The sequence below is a fragment of the Procambarus clarkii genome, chromosome 60, assembly GCF_040958095.1.
Source record: "Procambarus clarkii isolate CNS0578487 chromosome 60, FALCON_Pclarkii_2.0, whole genome shotgun sequence".
Classification (NCBI taxonomy): domain Eukaryota; kingdom Metazoa; phylum Arthropoda; class Malacostraca; order Decapoda; family Cambaridae; genus Procambarus; species Procambarus clarkii.
This window is the reverse complement of record NC_091209.1, coordinates 16,872,914-16,892,354: the sequence shown is the minus strand read 5'-3', so window position 1 is coordinate 16,892,354 and position 19,441 is coordinate 16,872,914. Positions and strand designations below refer to the sequence as shown.

At 45.9% G+C, this 19,441-nt stretch overlaps 1 protein-coding gene and 2 long non-coding RNA genes across 3 annotated transcripts in view; 1 reads left to right on the top strand and 2 right to left on the bottom strand.

The window, feature by feature from the left end:
- Nucleotides 1-710: 710 nt before the first annotated feature.
- LOC138353982 (uncharacterized) lies at nucleotides 711-3,536 on the bottom strand. The gene is made up of 2 exons (XR_011223363.1): nucleotides 3,139-3,536; nucleotides 711-1,736 (listed from the first exon to the last, which is right to left on the bottom strand). It is a non-coding gene; the product is annotated as an uncharacterized lncRNA (long non-coding RNA).
- Nucleotides 3,537-3,891: 355 nt separating this feature from the next.
- Nucleotides 3,892-9,055, top strand: LOC138353893 (keratinocyte proline-rich protein-like). The gene is made up of 4 exons (XM_069307311.1): nucleotides 3,892-3,907; nucleotides 5,375-5,920; nucleotides 5,975-6,633; nucleotides 8,921-9,055. The coding sequence occupies exons 1-4, from the start codon at nucleotides 3,892-3,894 to the stop codon at nucleotides 9,053-9,055; spliced, it is 1,356 nt and encodes a 451-aa protein (XP_069163412.1).
- Nucleotides 9,056-13,678: 4,623 nt separating this feature from the next.
- The window catches only part of LOC123766764 (uncharacterized), a 113,930-nt gene continuing 108,167 nt past the window's right edge, over nucleotides 13,679-19,441 (bottom strand). The window contains exons 3-4 of the long non-coding RNA XR_006773858.2: nucleotides 14,640-14,743; nucleotides 13,679-14,362 (exon numbers count right to left, since the gene is read on the bottom strand). This is a non-coding gene — a long non-coding RNA (uncharacterized lncRNA). The remainder of the gene's footprint in view (nucleotides 14,363-14,639; nucleotides 14,744-19,441) is intronic.

Genomic DNA, 19,441 nt, shown 5'->3' with positions numbered 1-19,441 from the left:
GTGGTGGTTGGGGGGTGGATTGATGTGGGAAAGGAGGGGGGTGGGGGCGAGGAGATTCCAGAGAAACCCCTGCACCCCACATACTCAAACCTCTCCTATCAAAACTTCCGCTACACCTTCTCTGTGGAACAGAAACTGCATGACCCTCAAGGTTGAATTACAAGACGCCTATTTAGTTGTGACCTAATTAACTGTTGATGGTGGCCCGAAGCTCAAGTCGGGGTCAGATGCGAGGGTTGAGAGGAGGGATCCTGAGAGTCCTGAGAGAGGGGGGGGGGCGTATATGAGATGATTAATATTCTTCAAATGAACTTAAGATCTGCCTACCGCACCCACCCTTACTCACCGACCCCCACCCCACCCTAACTCAGCTACCAGACTCACATCACTCACCCGTCTTCACATTTTCAACTTAATTACGTTCCTCCTCCCATCCACCCTTTCTTACGTTTCGTCTTAGCAGAAAACGTACTTGACGTTCTCCTTATGTATCTCTCTCTCTCCAGGAGGGAAGTTTGTGTACTAAGTCGGCACAGTATCCAAAAGCGACGGTGCTTCGACGTCGAATCAACGTCATTTCAACGTCGTTGAAAACGTTGAATTGACGTTGCTCTTAGATATTGTGGCCATGATATGAGGTCAACCTAACCTGGGTTTAGGTTGAATTAGGGGGTCAAAGGTCGAGAGACGTCACAAGGAAACATGCCAGAAATATGTATCACATTTATTTAAGTAGCTGAATGCAAGTGTTACTTCTTAACAACCCCTTAGTCACTGCATAGTTCACTGTCCCACTATGAAGGCAACGGTGAATAGCAGTAATAGATATGATGTGTACCATAAGACAACAGTGACTTAGATAACAGTGATTTAGATTATAGTGACCTAGACAACAGTGACTAGTAACATTTACCACAAGACAACAGCGATTTAGATAACTATGACTTAGACAACAGTGATTTAGACAAGTGACTTAGACAACAGTAATTTAGACAACAGTGACCAATAACATTTACCACAAGGCAACAGTGACAGCACCACATTCAGTACCACATTGACTTAACACAACACTGACTTAGATAACAGTATAAAAAAATACATACAAATATCAGGAAATAACAAGTGATTGATGATGTGAATGAACATGGGCACAACAATGACTTAATAGTGACTCAAGAGTGACTCAAGAGTAACTCAAGAGGTAAATGAAGCACGAGAGGAACACAAGAGCGCTCTAGCGACCTCGCCCTCTTCACCTTCCATCAGCCAGATGTCAACGCGGACTGAAGATAGGAGAGTATGTTGGATAGACTTGTAGAGGCTTGGACCCCTGTGCCGGCTGCTGCCGTCTCTATTGCTGTTACCGCAGCTGTTGCATTAGCGACAGCGGTCTCCACGGCAGCTGCGGCACCTGCGACACCTGCGGTGTTGATCCCTGTGAGGGAGGAGGCCACCCCGGCGAGACCCACGGCGGCTAAAGCGGCTTCTGCCGCAGTTAGAAACGCCGTTCCCGCGGCCGAGGATGATGCCTCGCTCTCATGTAGCGAGTTGAGCAGCGGGAAGGGCACGATGATGAGGCGGGCAGAGGCTGCTGCTGCTGCTGGCTGGTCGCTGGGCTGCGGGGGTGGGGCAGCTATGGCACTCCTGCTGGAGAGGGTGACGAGGCTCACCACCAGCAGGAAGGTGATGGTGATGGGGACAACCTTCATGATGGTGCTAGTGCTGGTGGCGGTTTTCTAAGGAGAAAATGAGAAATATAGTTTTGTGATGTACAACACACACACACACACACACACACACACACACACACACACACACACACACACACACACGCAAGTAGACTGCTCAATACAATGATGCACAACACACAGCAACACAATACAACACACATAATGAACGCAACATTTCTGATCACGACAACGAACTAAAATGGTGGAGTGATAGGCTGGGAATCCTGAACTCCTCATTACTACAGGAGAACATGGGGCACAAACTTTGTGGAAGTTTCTATTAAAAGGAACTTTCTATTAAAATTTGTAATGACTGAAACGAGAGACATAAGAGAATGAAAACTGATGTATCAGAAGTAGAAACAGATACTCAAGAATCAGAAGTGGAAACAGATACTCAAGAATCAGAAGTAGAAACAGATACTCAAGTATCAGAAGTGGAAATAGATACTCGAGAATCAGAAGTAGAAACAGATACTTAAGTATCAGAAGTGGAAACAGATACTCAAGTATCAGAAGTAGAAACAGATACTCAAGAATCAGAAGTAGAAACAGATACTCAAGTATCAGAAGTAGAAACAGATACTCAAGAATCAGAAGTAGAAACAGATACTCAAGAATCAGAAGTAGAAACAGATACTCAAGAATCAGAAGTAGAAACAGATACTCAAGAATCAGAAGCAGAAACAGATACTCAAGAATCAGAAATAGAAACAGATACTCAAGAATCAGAAGTAGAAACAGATACTCAAGTATCAGAAGTGAATAAAAAATGGTTATATTTAACAAAATCTAAATTTAACAAAAGGGAAGGATAACACACAGAGAAAAACAAGGAAATATGTGAGGAAGCTAATGCCTGCTTCCATGAGGTGTTAACGACTGAGTCGCACCAACTGCCCCCGTGGTTAGAGAAGAGCTAACAGATGAGGACACACTCACAAGCAGTGAGGTGACAACACAGTAATGAGGCTACCATAAAGACTAGACACGACTAAAGCCATACAACCTCACAACGCATCACCACGTAAGTTGAAAGACGCTATAAATGGGGGCCTCAGTATACCTCTTACATTGTTTTTTAATGATTTACTAGTCAAAGGAGAGTTGCCAGGCAGCTGGAAGACGGCTACTAGTCATACCAATGTACAATAAAAACCGGTGGACGAACCGGTGGTCGACCACTTGGACAACTGGGGATCGAACTCCCTGTCACTGGGAAGGGGGGTCGAACTCTGGGTCACTGGGAGGTCGAACTCCGGGTCACTGGGAGTCGAACCCTAGACCTTCTCAGATGCGAAGGCGTCGCTGGTCAAGAAATGAGGAGAATTATGAATTTCATATGTCATCTATGCAGTAGAGGAGATGAGAAGAGAGAGAAGATATGAAGGAGAGACAGTAGACACACCTGGCGAGGCAGTAGACACGCTGGCGAGGCAGTAGACAAACTGGCGAGGCAGTAGACACACCTGGCGAGGCAGTAGACACACCTGGCGAGGCAGTAGACACACCTGGCGAAGCAGTAGACACACCTGGGGAAGCAGTAGACAAACTGGCGAGGCAGTAGACACACCTGGCGAGGCAGTAGACACACCTGGCGAGGCAGTAGACACACCTGGCGAGGCAGTAGACACACCTGGCGAGTCAGTAGACACACCTGGCGAAGCAGTAGACACACCTGGCGAGCCAGTAGACACACACTTGGTGAACAAAGTCAGATCAAACTTCCTTATATATATATCAGCCACTTTATAATTCAAGTGATCAGTAAGTTTCGGGAGGCTGGACTTTATCCCAACCCTCCATGACCCCACCTACATCTAACCCACCCACCCACCCATTCACCCACCTCCACTGGCCGTAATTTCCATTCCCCTCCACTTAGTAAACATACTCACATTATCATACAAGTGGTCGTTATAATCGTTTAGGTTAAAGCATTGTAGAGGGGAAGGGGGAATTGAAGCTGAAGTCGAGGTTGATGTAGAAGATTGAGAGGAGTATGTGGGGAGGCAGTGGTGGAGAGTATGGGCTTGAAATATTTATTATTCATCTTCTAATCCTCCCCCCCATTTCCTCCCCCTCTGCCCCCACCTCCCCTTCAAGTCACAAGACTGCAGACCCACCCACAACGAACCTCCCACAGCGAGGAACAACACCCATGGTAATATGTGGAGGTACGGAGTAATATTTGTATACCATCAAATGGAAAAGTATGTCAAATTTCAATTTTTTTTTTGGGGGGGGGGGGGAGAGGGGGACAGGAAGCCTGTACTTAGACCTTTATCGAAACGGGGAGTGTCAGAGCTGAGTGGGATGGGATTGGTGTCGCGGGAACATATCCTACACGAATAGGGTAAGACTTGTTATTCCCATCGATTGGTTAGAGATATTGTATCTTATGTACTTATCTGGGGTAGTCTGCCTTCCTAGAGGCAGCCTGCCTTCCTTGAGGCAGTCTGCCTTCCTTGAGGCAGCCTGCCTTCCTTGAGGCAGCCTGCCTTCCTTGACGCAGCCTGCCTTCCTTGACGCAGCCTGCCTTCCTTGAGGCAGCCTGCCTTCCTTGAGGCAGCCTGCCTTCCTTGACGCAGCCTGCCTTCCTTGACGCAGCCTGCCTTCCTTGACGCAGCCTGCCTTCCTTGAGGCAGCCTGCCTTCCTTGAGGCAGCCTGCCTTCCTTGAGGCAGCCTGCCTTCCTTGACGCAGCCTGCCTTCCTTGAGGCAGCCTGCCTTCCTTGAGGCAGCCTGCCTTCCTTGACGCAGCCTGCCTTCCTTGACGCAGCCTGCCTTTGTATATATATATATATACAAAGCATGGTTTAGGACAAGTGGGAAAGATTATACCAAAGAAGAGAGTACGAGAAAATGAGAGACTTCCAATTAGAAATAAACACTTAAGACAACAAGAGAGACCAAACACTTAAGACAACAAGAGAGACCAAACACTTAAGACAACAAGAGACCAAACACTTAAGACAACAAGAGACCAAACACTTAAGACAACAAGAGAGACCAAACACTTAAGACAACAAGAGACCAAACACTTAAGACAACAAGAGAGACCAAACACTTAAGACAACAAGAGAGACCAAACACTTAAGACAACAAGAGACCAAACACTTAAGACAACAAGAGAGACCAAACACTTAAGACAACAAGAGACCAAACACTTAAGACAACAAGAGAGACCAAACACTTAAGACAACAAGAGAGACCAAACACTTAAGACAACAAGAGACCAAACACTTAAGACAACAAGAGAGACCAAACACTTAAGACAACAAGAGAGACCAAACACTTAAGACAACAAGAGACCAAACACTTAAGACAACATGAGAGACCAAACACTTAAGACAACAAGAGACCAAACACTTAAGACAACAAGAGAGACCAAACACTTAAGACAACAAGAGAGACCAAACACTTAAGACAACAAGAGACCAAACACTTAAGACAACAAGAGAGACCAAACACTTAAGACAACAAGAGACCAAACACTTAAGACAACAAGAGACCAAACACTTAAGACAACAAGAGACATCGTCACAGAGGACCCGGAGATGGACTCCCAACAACCTTCTCCTTCTTGCATACTAAGACACTTGTAATACCTTTCACTGATGCGCTAATCACTATATCATGTAGAACAACCAGAGAACTGTCGTGTAGAACAACCAGAGAACTGTCGTGTAGAACAACCAGAGAACTGTCGTGTAGAACAACCAGTGAACTGTCGTGTAGAACAACCAGAGAACTGTCGTGTAGAACGACCAGAGAACTGTCGTGTAGAACAACCAGAGAACTGTCGTGTAGAACAACCAGTGAACTGTCGTGTAGAACAACCAGAGAACTGTCGTGTAGAACGACCAGAGAACTGTCGTGTAGAACAACCAGTGAACTGTCGTGTAGAACGACCAGAGAACTGTCGTGTAGAACGACCAGAGAACTGTCGTGTAGAACAACCAGAGAACTGTCGTGTAGAACAACCAGAGAACTGTCTCGTAGTACGACCAGAGAACTGTCCCGTAGAACGACCAGAGAACTGTCGTGTAGAACAACCAGAGAACTGTCGTGTAGAACAACCAGAGAACTGTCGTGTAGAACAACCAGAGAACTGTCTCGTAGTACGACCAGAGAACTGTCCCGTAGAACGACCAGAGAATTTTCCAGTTGAACGATCAGAGAACTGTCGTGTAGAACGACCAGAGAACTGACCCGTAGAACGACCAGAGAACTGACCCGTAGAACGACCAGAGAACTGTCCAGTTGAACGACCAGAGAACTGTCCAGTTGAACGACCAGAGAACTGTCGTGTAGAACGACCAGAGAACTGTCGTGTAGAACGACCAGAGAACTGTCCCGTAGAACGACCAGAGAACTGTCGTGTAGAACAACCAGAGAACTGTCTCATAGAACAACCAGAGAACTGTCCCGTAGAACGACCAGAGAACTGTCGTGTAGAACAACCAGAGAACTGTCTCGTAGAACGACCAGAGAACTGTCGTGTAGAACAACCAGAGAACTGTCTCGTAGAACGACCAGAGAACTGTCCCATAGAACGACCAGAGAACTGTCCCATAGAACGACCAGAGAACTGTCCAGTTGAACGACCAGAGAACTGTCCCATAGAACGACCAGAGAACTGTCCAGTTGAACGACCAGAGAACTGTCCAGTAGAACGACCAGAGAACTGTCCAGTAGAACGACCAGAGAACTGTCCAGTAGAACGACCAGAGAACTGTCCAGTAGAACGACCAGAGAACTGTCCAGTAGAACGACCAGAGAACTGTCCAGTTGAACGACCAGAGAACTGTCCAGTAGAACGACCAGAGAACTGTCCAGTAGAACGACCAGAGAACTGTCCAGTTGAACGACCAGAGAACTGTCCAATTTCTGGAAGGATTGTAATGATAGATTAGGTAGTTTATTCCAGAGAGATCTGCGTGGATGGACTTGTAGGAGATATTTATTTAATTCTATTTTAATTTTAATTTATTTGTGAACTTTAAATTAACGAGTAAATTAGTGGACTGTATATTATTAAATCTCATCACAAAATAACCCACAAACTTGAGGAGGTAGAAATTGTTTTAAATTAAGCTAGAACAAGCAATTTATTTAATGTGATTTATTTGTTTAATGTTTATGTGTTAATTGAACTTGGTTTAATTATCTTGCTCTATCCCGGGGTTCATGAAATAAATGAGAGCTCAGCTGTTGTGATGATGAGGTCCTGGTTATGGAGGGGATCCTGGACACGATGTAGACACGTTGTTAAGGTGTTTCTCAGTGGTCTGGGGTCAGACTCACGAAGCTGTTACGCAAGCACTTACGAACGTGTACATCTTTCATCAATCTTTGACGGCATTGGTTACATTTATTAAACAGTTTACAAGCATGAAAACTTGCCAATCAACTGTTGTTATTGTTATAAACAGCCTCCTGATGCTTCGGAGCTCATTAACTGTTTAATAATTGTAAACAAAGCCGCCAAAGATTGAGTAAAGATGTACAGGTTCGTAAGTGCTTTCGTGAATCTGGCCCCAGGTCATTCGGCGGCATCTCTCTCCTCCACCGGTCACAAGACCTGCCAACGAAGTCAAAATATAATTTCTGCTATCATTTATATGGCATAAATTATATCTCGTAATCTATGTCATTTATTAGTGGGGGAATCTTACCCCTTTTAAGTTGGGTCACCTATCTCTTAACCTTGACTAGCACTAATAACTGTACACTGGCCAAGTACTTATTGCTGTACTAAGAACCAGAAGAAGGTACTTCGCAAGAGGTGACGAGGTCGATTTGTACAGTAAGAGACCCCGAAGGTGCCTCGCAATTTTGGGAGAATTGGTGATGGGAGCTGCCTCGTCTGTTACCTCTCGGCCAGATGGCTAAGATTCCCCTCCTCAAGTGTATTCATAGACGCTTAATTATTTGACTAGTTCCGAGAAGGAAGGAAGGGAATTATCACGGGAAAGTGCCAAGGCATATCAACTATATAGCACTGGGAAGGGGCCAGAATAAGGATTTGGGATAGGACGGGGGAGAAGGAATGGTGCCCAACCACTTGTGGACGGTCGGGGATTGAACGCCGACCTACATGAAGCGGGACCGTCGCTCTACCGTCTAGCCCCCCAAGTGGTTGCTCCGAAGAGTGCATGTTAAATCAGATCCTTATTGTATCTTATTAAATTATAATTTAAGATTAATGCTCGTTCACTATAATGCAGTCATTATTTAGTGAAGGAAGTGAATTGTATTAATCCGCCTGTTATAGCTCTCCTGCATACCTGAATTTACCTGAGGGGGCCACTAATACTAGTGGCCTCGACGACGGGGACAGGAAGCAGGCGGCTTGTCAACTGTCCCCCCATTTGCCCTGATGAAACGTGACATGTTACGTCACAGGGCGCTCCTCTACAAAGATAACAGCAGAATTATTTACAATTATTATTACAATTATTAACAGCAGAATTACTTACAATTATTCGGTTTAATATTATGATTTAGTTGATGATTAAATATAATGGAGGCAATACCGCAGCGGCAGACGCATCTTCCTTGTGTATATACAATTACAATTATTGGTAAAATATTAAGTATGACTTGGTGGGGAATTTTCATACAAGTGTGTTAGATAGACTTGTACATAGATGGTAGTATGTTCAACGGACCTCTACAATGATGGCAGTGTTCAATAAACTTCTACACGAATGTTAGTGTGTTCAACAGACCTCGCTTAGGAGGGCTCTGTGTTCAACAGACCTCGCTAAGGAGGGCTCTGTGTTCAACAGACCTCGCTAAGGAGGGCTCTGTGTTCAACAGACCTCGCTAAGAGGAGCTCTGTGTTCAACAGACCTCGCTAAGAAGAGCTCTGTGTTCAACAGACCTCGCTAAGGAGGGCTCTGTGTTCAACAGACCTCGCTAAGGAGGGCTCTGTGTTCAACAGACCTCACTAAGGAGGGCTCTGTGTTCAACAGACCTCGCTAAGGACTCTGTGTTCAACAGACCTCGCTAAGGACTCTGTGTTCAACAGACCTCGCTAAGGAGGGCTCTGTGTTCAACAGACCTCGCTAAGGAGGGCTCTGTGTTCAACAGACCTCGCTAAGGAGGGCTCTGTGTTCAACAGACCTCGCTAAGGAGGGCTCTGTGTTCAACAGACCTCGTTAAGGACTCTGTGTTCAACAGACCCAGGAACATAAAGTGTGCAACTCGCTCACACGCTATAAACACACCACTTTTTGCAACCTTAAGGACGCCACTATGCAAACAGAATGTTACGTGATATACGAAAGCAATGGAAATATGCACCCAACCGATTAGCCATTCCTTACCCCTTAATTAACCGGGCGCGACAGTGCGTCCGGTGGAATATCGCACGTCCGTACGCCCGCCGGTACGGTAAAAGCTCACATACTGTACGCCTGTCACGTCGGGAGAACGGACAGAGGGACGGTTGTTTGGTGCGGCTGGAGAGAAGGAGGAGAAAGGTAGGAGATTAGCGTCGTATATCTGGGATTAGCAATAGACGCAGGTACCTTCACTTTTACCTTGTGGGGACACACACACACACACACACACACACACACACACACACACACACACACACACACACACACACACACACACACACACACACACACACACACACACACACGGGTCCCGTAGAGGTTGTGAACAGCGATGGGTGTTCAGCATGTTTTCGTTCTCTGTCATCTCTTTCTCTGTCTCTCTGTGGGCTTGTCTACCTGTCCCAACTTTATGACTGTGGTGGTATAATGAGGCACTGTACTCAACTATTTTTCCTTGCGGGGGTTGAGCTTTGGCTCTTTGGTCCCGTCTCTCAACTGTCAATCAACAGGTGTACAGGTTCCTGAGCCTATTGGGCTCTATCATATCTACACTTGAAACTGTGTATGGAGTCAGCCTCCACCACATCACTGCCTAATGCATTCCATTTGTCAACCACTCTGACACTAAAATAGTTCTTTCTAATATCTCTGTGGCTCATTTGGGCGCTCAGTTTCAACCTGTGTCCCTTTGTGCGTGTGCCCCCTTGTGTTAAATAGCCTATGTGTGTGTGAGTGTGAGTGTGTGTGTGTGTGTGTGTGTGTGTGTGTGTGTGTGTGTGTGTGTGTGTGTGTGTGTGTGTGTGTGTGTGTGTGTGTGTGTGTGTGTGTGTGTGTGTAATTACCTAAGTAATTACCTAAGTGTAGTTACAGGATGAGAGCTACGCTCGTGGTGTCCCGTCTTCCCAGCACTCTTTGTCATATAACGCTTTGAAACTACTGACGGTCTTGGCCTCCACCACCTTCTCACTTAACTTGTTCCAACCGTCTACCACTCTATTTGCGAAGGTGAATTTTCTTATATTTCTTCGGCATCTGTGTTTAGCTAGTTTAAATCTATGACCTCTTGTTCTTGAAGTTCCAGGTCTCAGGAAGTCTTCCCTGTCGATTTTGTCAATTCCTGTTACTATTTTGTATGTAGTGATCATATCACCTCTTTTTCTTCTGTCTTCTAGTTTTGGCATATTTAATGCTTCTAACCTCTCCTCGTAGCTCTTGCCCTTCAGTTCTGGGAGCCACTTAGTAGCATGTCTTTGCACCTTTTCCAGTTTGTTGATGTGCTTCTTAAGATATGGGCACCACACAACAGCTGCATATTCTAGCTTTGGCCTAACAAAAGTCATGAACAATTTCTTTAGTATATCGCCATCCATGTATTTAAATGCAATTCTGAAGTTAGAAAGCATAGCATAGGCTCCTTGCACAATATTCTTTATGTGGTCCTCAGGTGATAGTTTTCTATCTAGAACCACTCCTAGATCTCTTTCTTTATCAGAATTCTTTAAAGATTTCTCACATAATATATAGGTTGTGTGGGGTCTATGTTCTCCTATTCCACATTCCATAACATGACATTTATTAACATTAAATTCCATTTGCCAAGTGGTGCTCCATATACTTATTTTGTCCAGGTCTTTTTGAAGGGCATGACAGTCATCTAAATTTCTTATCCTTCCTATTATCTTAGCATCATCAGCAAACATGTTCATATAATTCTGTATACCAACTGGTAGATCATTTATGTACACAATAAACATCACTGGTGCAAGAACTGAACCCTGTGGTACTCCACTTGTGACATTTCTCCATTCTGATACATTGCCTCTGATTACTGCCCTCATTTTTCTATCAGTCAGAAAATTTTTCATCCATGATAGAAGCTTACCTGTCACCCCTCCAATATTTTCCAGTTTCCAGAACAACCTCTTATGTGGAACTCTGTCGAAAGCCTTTTTTAGGTCCAGATAGATGCAGTCAACCCAACCATCTCTTTCCTGTAATATCTCTGTGGCTCGATCATAGAAACTGAGTAAATTCGATACACAGGATCTTCCAGATCGAAAACCATACTGTCTGTCTGATATTATATCATTTCTCTCTAGGTGTTCTACCCATTTAGTTTTGATTAGTTTTTCCAATACTTTCACTATTACACTTGTTAATGATACAGGTCTATAATTGAGGGGGTCTTCCCTGCTGCCACTTTTGTAGATTGGAACTATGTTAGCCTGTTTCCACCCGTCTGCTACGATTCCTGTACACAGGGATGCCTGAAAGATCAGGTGAAGTGGAATGCTGAGCTCAGATGCACATTCTCTCAGAACCCATGGTGAAACGCCATCTGGGCCAGCTGCTTTGTTCTTACCGAGCTCCTTGAGCATTTTTTCCACTTCGTCTCTAGACACCTCTATGTGTTCTATGTTGTTCTCTGGAATTCTTATTGTATCTGGTTCCCTAAAGATTTCATTTTGTACAAACACACTTTGGAACTTTTCGTTTAGTGTTTCACACATTTCCTTTTCATCTTCCGTGAATCTATTTCCCATTTTCAACCTCTGAATATTATCCTTTACCTGCAATTTGTTGTTTATGAATTTATAGAATAGACCTGGTTCTGTTTTACATTTGTCCGCAATCCCTTTTTCAAAATTTCTTTCTGCCTCTCTCCTCACTGCCGTGTAGTTGTTTCTCGCATCTTTGTATCGCTGGTATGTTTGGGGGTTCGAAGTCTGCACTTGTCTCGGCTGCAGTCCAACAGCCAGTGTTCAACCCTCTTCTGAACAGTTTCATCGCTACCCGGGTATAAAGAAGTTCAATATATAGGTAAGAGGTGGTCTTGGGGGAACTGTTTACGTTAATGGCAAATGCTGACATATTTACTCTCAAGACTTAATACTTTTTCTGATGGAGGAAGTTGACTATTTTTTACTGTGTACCATCTTGAGGTTATCTTGAGATGATTTCGGGGCTTTTTAGTGTCCCCGCGGCCCGGTCCTCGACCAGACCTCCACCCCCAGGAAGCAGCCCGTGACAGCTGACTAACTCCCAGGTACCTATTTACTGCTAGGTAACAGGGGCATTCAGGGTGAAAGAAACTTTGCCCATTTGTTTCTGCCTCGGGAATCGGGTGCGGGAATCGAACCCGCGCCACAGAATTACGAGTCCTGCGCCCTATCCACCAGGCTACGAGGCCCCTATACCATGTATCAAGTTTTAGTTTTAGTGTTTTTCCTGCCCGAAACGCTTTGCGTAATAGTGGCTTTCGGCACTGTATGTACTAGCTCTATCTATAAATCCATCAACTTCTGTATTTCACCTTGAATGTATGTACTTTACCTGAATAAATATTTGTATTTGTATTTGTAATGGAGCAGGGCGTGAACCTCAAGCCTCCTCGCGGACATTTAGTCATGTGCTTCATCGACCCAACGCCACCACAAACATTATTTTCACAGGCCACTGAAGGAGGGGATACCCTTCTATGGGTCGCTGGATGCAACACAAGGTCAACTTTAACTGGCAAGGTGGAATTACTGACCCTCTCCAGGATGCAGACCCACAACACTTGACTAACTCCCTCTGTTGACCAGACCACACACTTAGAAGGTGAAGGGACAACGACGTTTCGGTCCGTCCTGGACCGAAACTTGACTAACTCCCTCTGCCGACCAGACCACACACTTAGAAGGTGAAGGGACAACGACGTTTCATTCGGTCCTGGACCATTCTCAAGTCGATTGGACTGGTCAACATACTTTAGCCACGTTATTGTGACTCATTGCCTGTAACTCCCTCTCCTTTCTTGCTATATAATACCTATAAAAAGTTTGGATTCTTGAAACACAATTACATCTGGATTTTCTTCAGGTGTCTTCTCCTTGAGTTCACTTGATTTGTTTGTGATTCCATCTGTATGAAGGTGTTAACTGCGGGCCAACGACCACCACTGTGTAATGTGCTCTGGCTGAATGCGACAGCTGAAAAGGGAAAAGATGCCTCTTCTGGGCAGGATTGATATGGGATATGAGAGTTAGATTTGGGTGTAGATGAGGATATAGGTCGTTGATCAGAGCAAAAAGGAAAGCACTTGTAAAGTGGGTTGGTGAGAGGGAAGTTCAAGTTGGGAAGAGGTGGGATAGACAGGGATAGGATTTGTGTATGTGTTAGTGTTAGTGTGTGTGTGTGTGTGTGTGTGTGTGTGTGTGTGTGTGTGTGTGTGTGTGTGTGTGTGTGTGTGTGTGTGTGTGTGTGTGTGTGTGTGTGTGTAATTACCTAAGTGTAATTACCTAAGTGTAGTTACAGGATGAGAGCTACGCTCGTGGTGTCCCGTCTTCCCAGCACTCTTTGTCATATAACGCTTTGAAACTACTGACGGTCTTGGCCTCCACCACCATTGTGTGTGTGTGTGTGTGTGTGTGTGTGTGTGTGTGTGTGTGTGTGTGTGTGTGTGTGTGTGTGTGTGTGTGTGTGTGTGTGTGTGTGTGTGTGTGTAAGATCAGTATACTCCTAACCCTGTCCCATTGAGACGTCCACCTGGATCTTGTTACAACATCAGGTCCAGCCAACCAAGAGCCACGAGAGGTAGTGCAAACACAAGTTAAAGGGGAACACGTGGTGTTTATTTTGGCAACTGTGTACAATGTGTGTGTGTAAAGAATGTTTGGTAGTTGACACACACACACACACTGTCCTCCGTGACAAACATATAGCGATGATACACATATGAAACAAGTAACGACAAAATAACATCAAAATCTACAGTGTGTCACAATACAAATCCAAACAGACATAACAGTCAAACAGGTAACAGTAAGATTAATCTAACAATAACGTAACAGCCTAAGACGTGCACAGCAGACGACGTGTGCAGTAAACAAGACCCGCTTCATTTCTTGTTAATTTGGCACAATATCGTAGGAATACAGAGAACAAACGAATGCAGGACTGTGGCCTCATTATGGGTGCCTATGGGCGTAGTGACCGTTGGAATGAAATGGGTCGTTGGAATGATATGGGTCGTTGGAGTGACGGGGAACGTGGGTGGAGTGGCGTGGCCTGGGGGACGGTGGTGGATTGATTCAGAACTGCCGTGGATTGGAGGACGGTGGTGGTGGATAGATTCGGAATTGCCGTGGCCGTGGATTTCAGATGACTGGCGGAGGTGCTGGGGCAGCGGGGTAGCGATGACGCCCCTGCCGGAGAGGGCGACGGAGACCAGCACGAGCAGCAGGAGACTGCAGGAGAGTTTGGACACAGCCCTCATGGTAGTAGTGATGCTTGTCTGTAGAAATACAGAGATATTATGGGTAAATGTGACTGAAGTCAAATATTTCATATTCTCAGTCTCTCAGTCTCTCTCTCTCTCAGTCTCTCTCTCTCTCTCTCTCTCTCTCTCTCTCTCTCTCTCTCTCTCTCTCTCTCTCTCTCTCTCTCTCTCTCTCTCTCTCTCTCTCTCTCTTGCTCTCTCGCACGCCTACCTGGTGAGAAAACAGAGACTCTTCTGGTTAGAAAGCCAGAGTGAGAGGCCTTATATATGTATCGCCCAGCTTGCTACTCACATCAGAGAAATGGATGAAAGGGAGGCTCCCCCCCCCCCCCGCATCTCTTGGCGCCACCTCCCTCTTCGTGTTTATCTGGCCAGCCACCACCTTCACTCGCACATCTGTAATGGTAATGAGACACCGTCACTGATCACGTCTCTCACAAATGTAAACACACAATATGTTATTTTTACCTGAGATTAGATTTTAGTGAGGTGGGAGGCAGGTGTGGGAAGCTGGGGGAGGGAGGCAGGTGTGGGAAGCTGGGGGTGGGAGGCAGGTGTGGGAAGCTGGGGGAGGGAGGCAGGTGTGGGAAGCTGGGGGAGGGAGGCAGGTGTGGGAAGCTGGGGGAGGGAGGCAGGTGTAGGAAGCTGGGGGAGGAAGGCAGGTGTGGGAAGCTGGGGGAGGGAGGCAGGTGTGGGAAGCTGGGGGAGGGAGGTAGGTGTGGGAAGCTGGAGTCAGGAGGCAGATGTGGGAAGCTGGGGGAGGGAGGCAGGTGTGGGAAGCTGGGGGAGGGAGACAGGTGTGGGAGGCAGGTGTGGGAAGCTGGGGGAGGGAGGCAGGTGTGGGAAGCTGGGGGGAGGGAGGCAGAGCTAGAGGGAAGGACATATTGTTACTGTTACACTGAAGTTACCGAAGGAATGTTACATATTTATATTGTAAATAACCAAACGTGTGAAATAAAACCAGTCGACTATATGAAGGCTCTCCTACCCCGGATGGCTCCAGCTTCATCATGTTCCTAATATGATTTTTTTTTTTTTGAGATATATACAAGAGTTGTTACATTCTTGTACAGCCACCAGTACGCGTAGCGTTTCGGGCAGGTCCCTGGAATACGATCCCCTGCCGCGAAGAATCGTTGTTACAACCAAGTACACATTTTACTGTTGCGTTAAACAGAGGCTACAGTTAAGGATTTGCGCCCAGTAAATCCTCCCCGGGCCAGGATACGAACCCATGACAAAGCGCAACTTCTTTGTAACTTCTTATTAGATTACATAATGAGCTCATTAAATAGTCAGGTTCTAGAGGTACGATTTTAACTATCAATTGACAGCATCATTGTAAAACTCAGTACCGTTTACAATGCGCAATAGGCTAAGCTTTGGCCTCACAATCTATGATGACGTGTTTAACGTGTCGCGTCAGGACGGAATCATTTGGGCAAAGATTTCTTTCATCTAATACATCTGTTCACTTAGCAGTAAACAGGTACCTGAGAATTAGATGTTGCAAGCTGTATCCTTGAGACGCTCAGTAGTTAGCTGTACACACATCAACCCGGGGAGGATTGACTGGGCACCAATCCGCAACTGTTCACCCAGCAGTAATTGGGATCTTGGTTGTAAAACTATTGTGGGTCGTGTTCCAAGGAAACTTTTAAGAAATGTTTACATTACTTACGAGTAAGGGCAATTTTTATGCTTGATAATAGGAGTTCATCTACTCCTGTAACCCCCCCCCCCACTGCATGTGTGTGTGTGTGTATATATATATAAACACACACACACACACACACACATATATATATATATATATATATATATATATATATATATATATATGAATGTCTTATTTAAAAAAAAGAGATAATGTGTGTGTATTTACTATTTGTGTCTGCAGACTCGAGCTTTTTTTTTTTAGCTCTTGGGCCCCACCTTCCTAACCAATCTATTATCCTCTTTTATATCTACTACATATATTTCTCTCTAACACACACACACACACACACACACATCCACACACACACACACACACACACACACACACACACACACACACACACACACACACACACACACACACACACACACATCCACACACACACACACATCCACACACACATACATACACACACACACACACACACACACACACACACACACACACACACACACACACACACACACACACACATCCTCAGGAAGCAGCCCGTAGCAGGTGTCTAACGCCCAGGTACCTATTTACTTCTCGGTGAACAGGGGCATCAGGGTGAAAGGAAGCATTGTCACACTGCTTCTGTGAGTGGGGGAGAGGGGGGAAAGAGGGTTCCAAAGTGTTTCACGCATGTGTATGAAGACACACTGCCTCGTTCGGACACTTTTTCGGACATATAAACCATATTCCGAACATCAAATCATTCCTGGCCAAGATTGACGAGAGGTTTAAAACAAATAAACTAAAGGGAGAAATTGTGAGTTTTATTTTGGCAACAGTGTACAGTGCCCCCGGAGGTCTGGCAACAGTGTACAGTGCCCCTGGAGGCCTGGCAACAGTGTACAGTGCCCCTGGAGGTCTGGCAACAGTGTACAGTGCCCCTGGAGGCCTGGCAACAGTGTACAGTGCCCCTGGAGGTCTGGCAACAGTGTACAGTGCCCCTAGAGGTCTGGCAACAGTGTACAGTGCCCCTGGAGGTCTGGCAACAGTGTACAGTGCCCCTGGAGGCCTGGCAACAGTGTACAGTGCCCCTGGAGGCCTGGCAACAGTGTACAGTGCCCCTGGAGGCCTGGCAACAGTGTACAGTGCCCCTGGAGGTCTGGCAACAGTGTACAGTGCCCCTGGAGGCCTGGCAACAGTGTACAGTGCCCCTGGAGGTCTGGCAACAGTGTACAGTGCCCCTGGAGGCCTGGCAACAGTGTACAGTGCCCCTGGAGGCCTGGCAACAGTGTACAGTGCCCCTGGAGGCCGGCCATGTTGGCTGCCTCACTGATGGTCTGGTGGTAACACTGTAACTCAACGGTGAGTTCAAGTGAGTCAAGCAATGGGTAGTTGTGGTGAATCAAGCAACAGTAGTTTACATCTAGGACAGCAACAGTGCCTGAGACAATGGCAACAGAGAAACGGTAGACGGATCGACTTGATATAAATGGAAAACAAAGTTAATGTGTTTTAACAGTGATTTAACACTAGGTTGATGCGTTAAACAGTAACATGAGGTGATTAACAGTGGGCCAACAGTGATGTGAGTGATTGAACAGTGAATCGCAATGAGATGAGGCTTTGAACAATCTAACATGAACATGGGGCCCTTAACAGTAACTTAAAATTAAGATAAGGCTTCTAAAAGTGGCTTCGAACTCTTCCTGATGTCTTCATCTGTGACTTCGAACACTTCCTGATGTCTTCAACTGTGACTTCGAACACTTCCTAATGTCTTCGCTGTGACTTCGAACACTTTCTGACGTCTTCATCTGTGACTTCGAACACTTCCTTTCGTTCCTCTTCTGCGACTTCGAGCACCCCGTATCGCCCTTCTGCGTGATCACCTGGGCACGCGTTCGGGCATCGCTTCTCCCTCGCTAAATCGGGCAGAAAATAGTGGGTAAGCACAGAATGAATGACTGCAGGACCGTGGCTTGCGGCGCGGTGCTCTGAGCTTGGTCGGTGGTGTTCAACTGCCTGGATGACCAATATATTGAGGAGTCCTCCAGGGGAAGTGGAGACGCGAGGGTCTGCCAGCCAGAGAGGGCGATGGAGGCCAGGACCAGCAGCAGAACAGAGCAGCGGGTGGAGACAGCCTTCATGGTGGTGGTGGTGGTGGTGGTGGTGGTGGTGGTGCTGGAGTTCGTCTGAGGGGAAGAGCATAAATACAGCTGTGGTGAAGGTGAAGGTTAGGTTAGGTTAGGTTAGGTTAGGTTAGGTTTGGAGTAATCTCTTTTATTTTAAATTTAAGTCCAGGGTTTAATTGATGGATCCTAAACGATTTCAAAGACCCCCAATAGCTGTTATGTCTGTCTGACTTGCGTCTGCTGTCCCTCTGTCTTCGTGTTTCTCTGTCGCTTTGAATTGATGTCTGTCTCTTTATCTCTATCTCTCTCCCCCTCCTATCTCAACCACCGTACCTGTAACCTCTTGTTCATAGAGCCAAAAGTACAATTACATGTGTAAGCGAGCGAGGGTGGCAGCGACTTACCTAGCGAGTTACCTGCTGAGCAGCACACACACAACTGATACGGAAGCTCGGAACAGTCTTCCTTATATATATATATGCATATATAGCATCCAGCTTGTTACTATACAGTGCATGTAGGGGCAAGTGTTGCGACGGGGGAGCACTGAGGGGGACGTCTGTGAATACACCCGCTACTCCTACACCCGGAACTTACCGGTAAACTTCCCCACCTTCCCCACCCACTTCCCTAACACACGTCTATATGATATCAACATCTTTCTCCATTCAAGAGAATTTATATACAAAAAGAAGCGATTGTTCGATGGTTTGTGCTTGGTTCGGGTAAATGTGTTTGGTTCGGGTAAATGTGTTTGGTTCGGGTAAGCGCTTGGCGGAGCTGAAGATCCAATAGGAAGTCGAGATTTGATTGTTAGAAATGGAAGTGGGGCACAAGGGACAATTGCTTGGGTTGGTCATGTCATTTTTCTTATTGTTGATTTGGCCATGACTACATCGCCTGGATAACCTGACCCTCGAAGCTATCCTTGAGTGAGCAGGACTCTCTCAAGGGTTCGAGCCTAGGCCGCCAAAGCCGCTATACCGAGTGCTAAACATTCCTAAGATAACTTCTTTAGCCAAAGTATATTCACTGTGTAAATTTACTTTGCAAATTCACTTTGTAAATAGATAATAACGAGTGCTGGACAGAACATTAAACGTAGTTTAAACGCTTCTTACACTCGGCTGCAAGTAATCTTCATCTATAAAAAAGAATGTCTGTCTGTTCAAGATTGGAGGCCAGACGCGTGGGGCTAACCTCACACAACTTTGAAGGGTGAATGGTGTGGGATACGGGACGGACATAGGCTTCTCGGACTCGCCACAATTCAAGAGAGAACCGCGTGCAGCAGTCACATACTGACCC

Bases quoted from the DNA above. Each gene is read 5' to 3' on its own strand.
- LOC138353893 (XM_069307311.1), top strand. The intron at 5,921-5,974 runs GTGTAGAACGAC...ACTGACCCGTAG, and splicing joins TGAACGATCAGAGAACTGTC to AACGACCAGAGAACTGTCCA. The intron at 6,634-8,920 runs GTAATGATAGAT...TGTGTTCAACAG, and splicing joins GTCCAATTTCTGGAAGGATT to ACCCAGGAACATAAAGTGTG.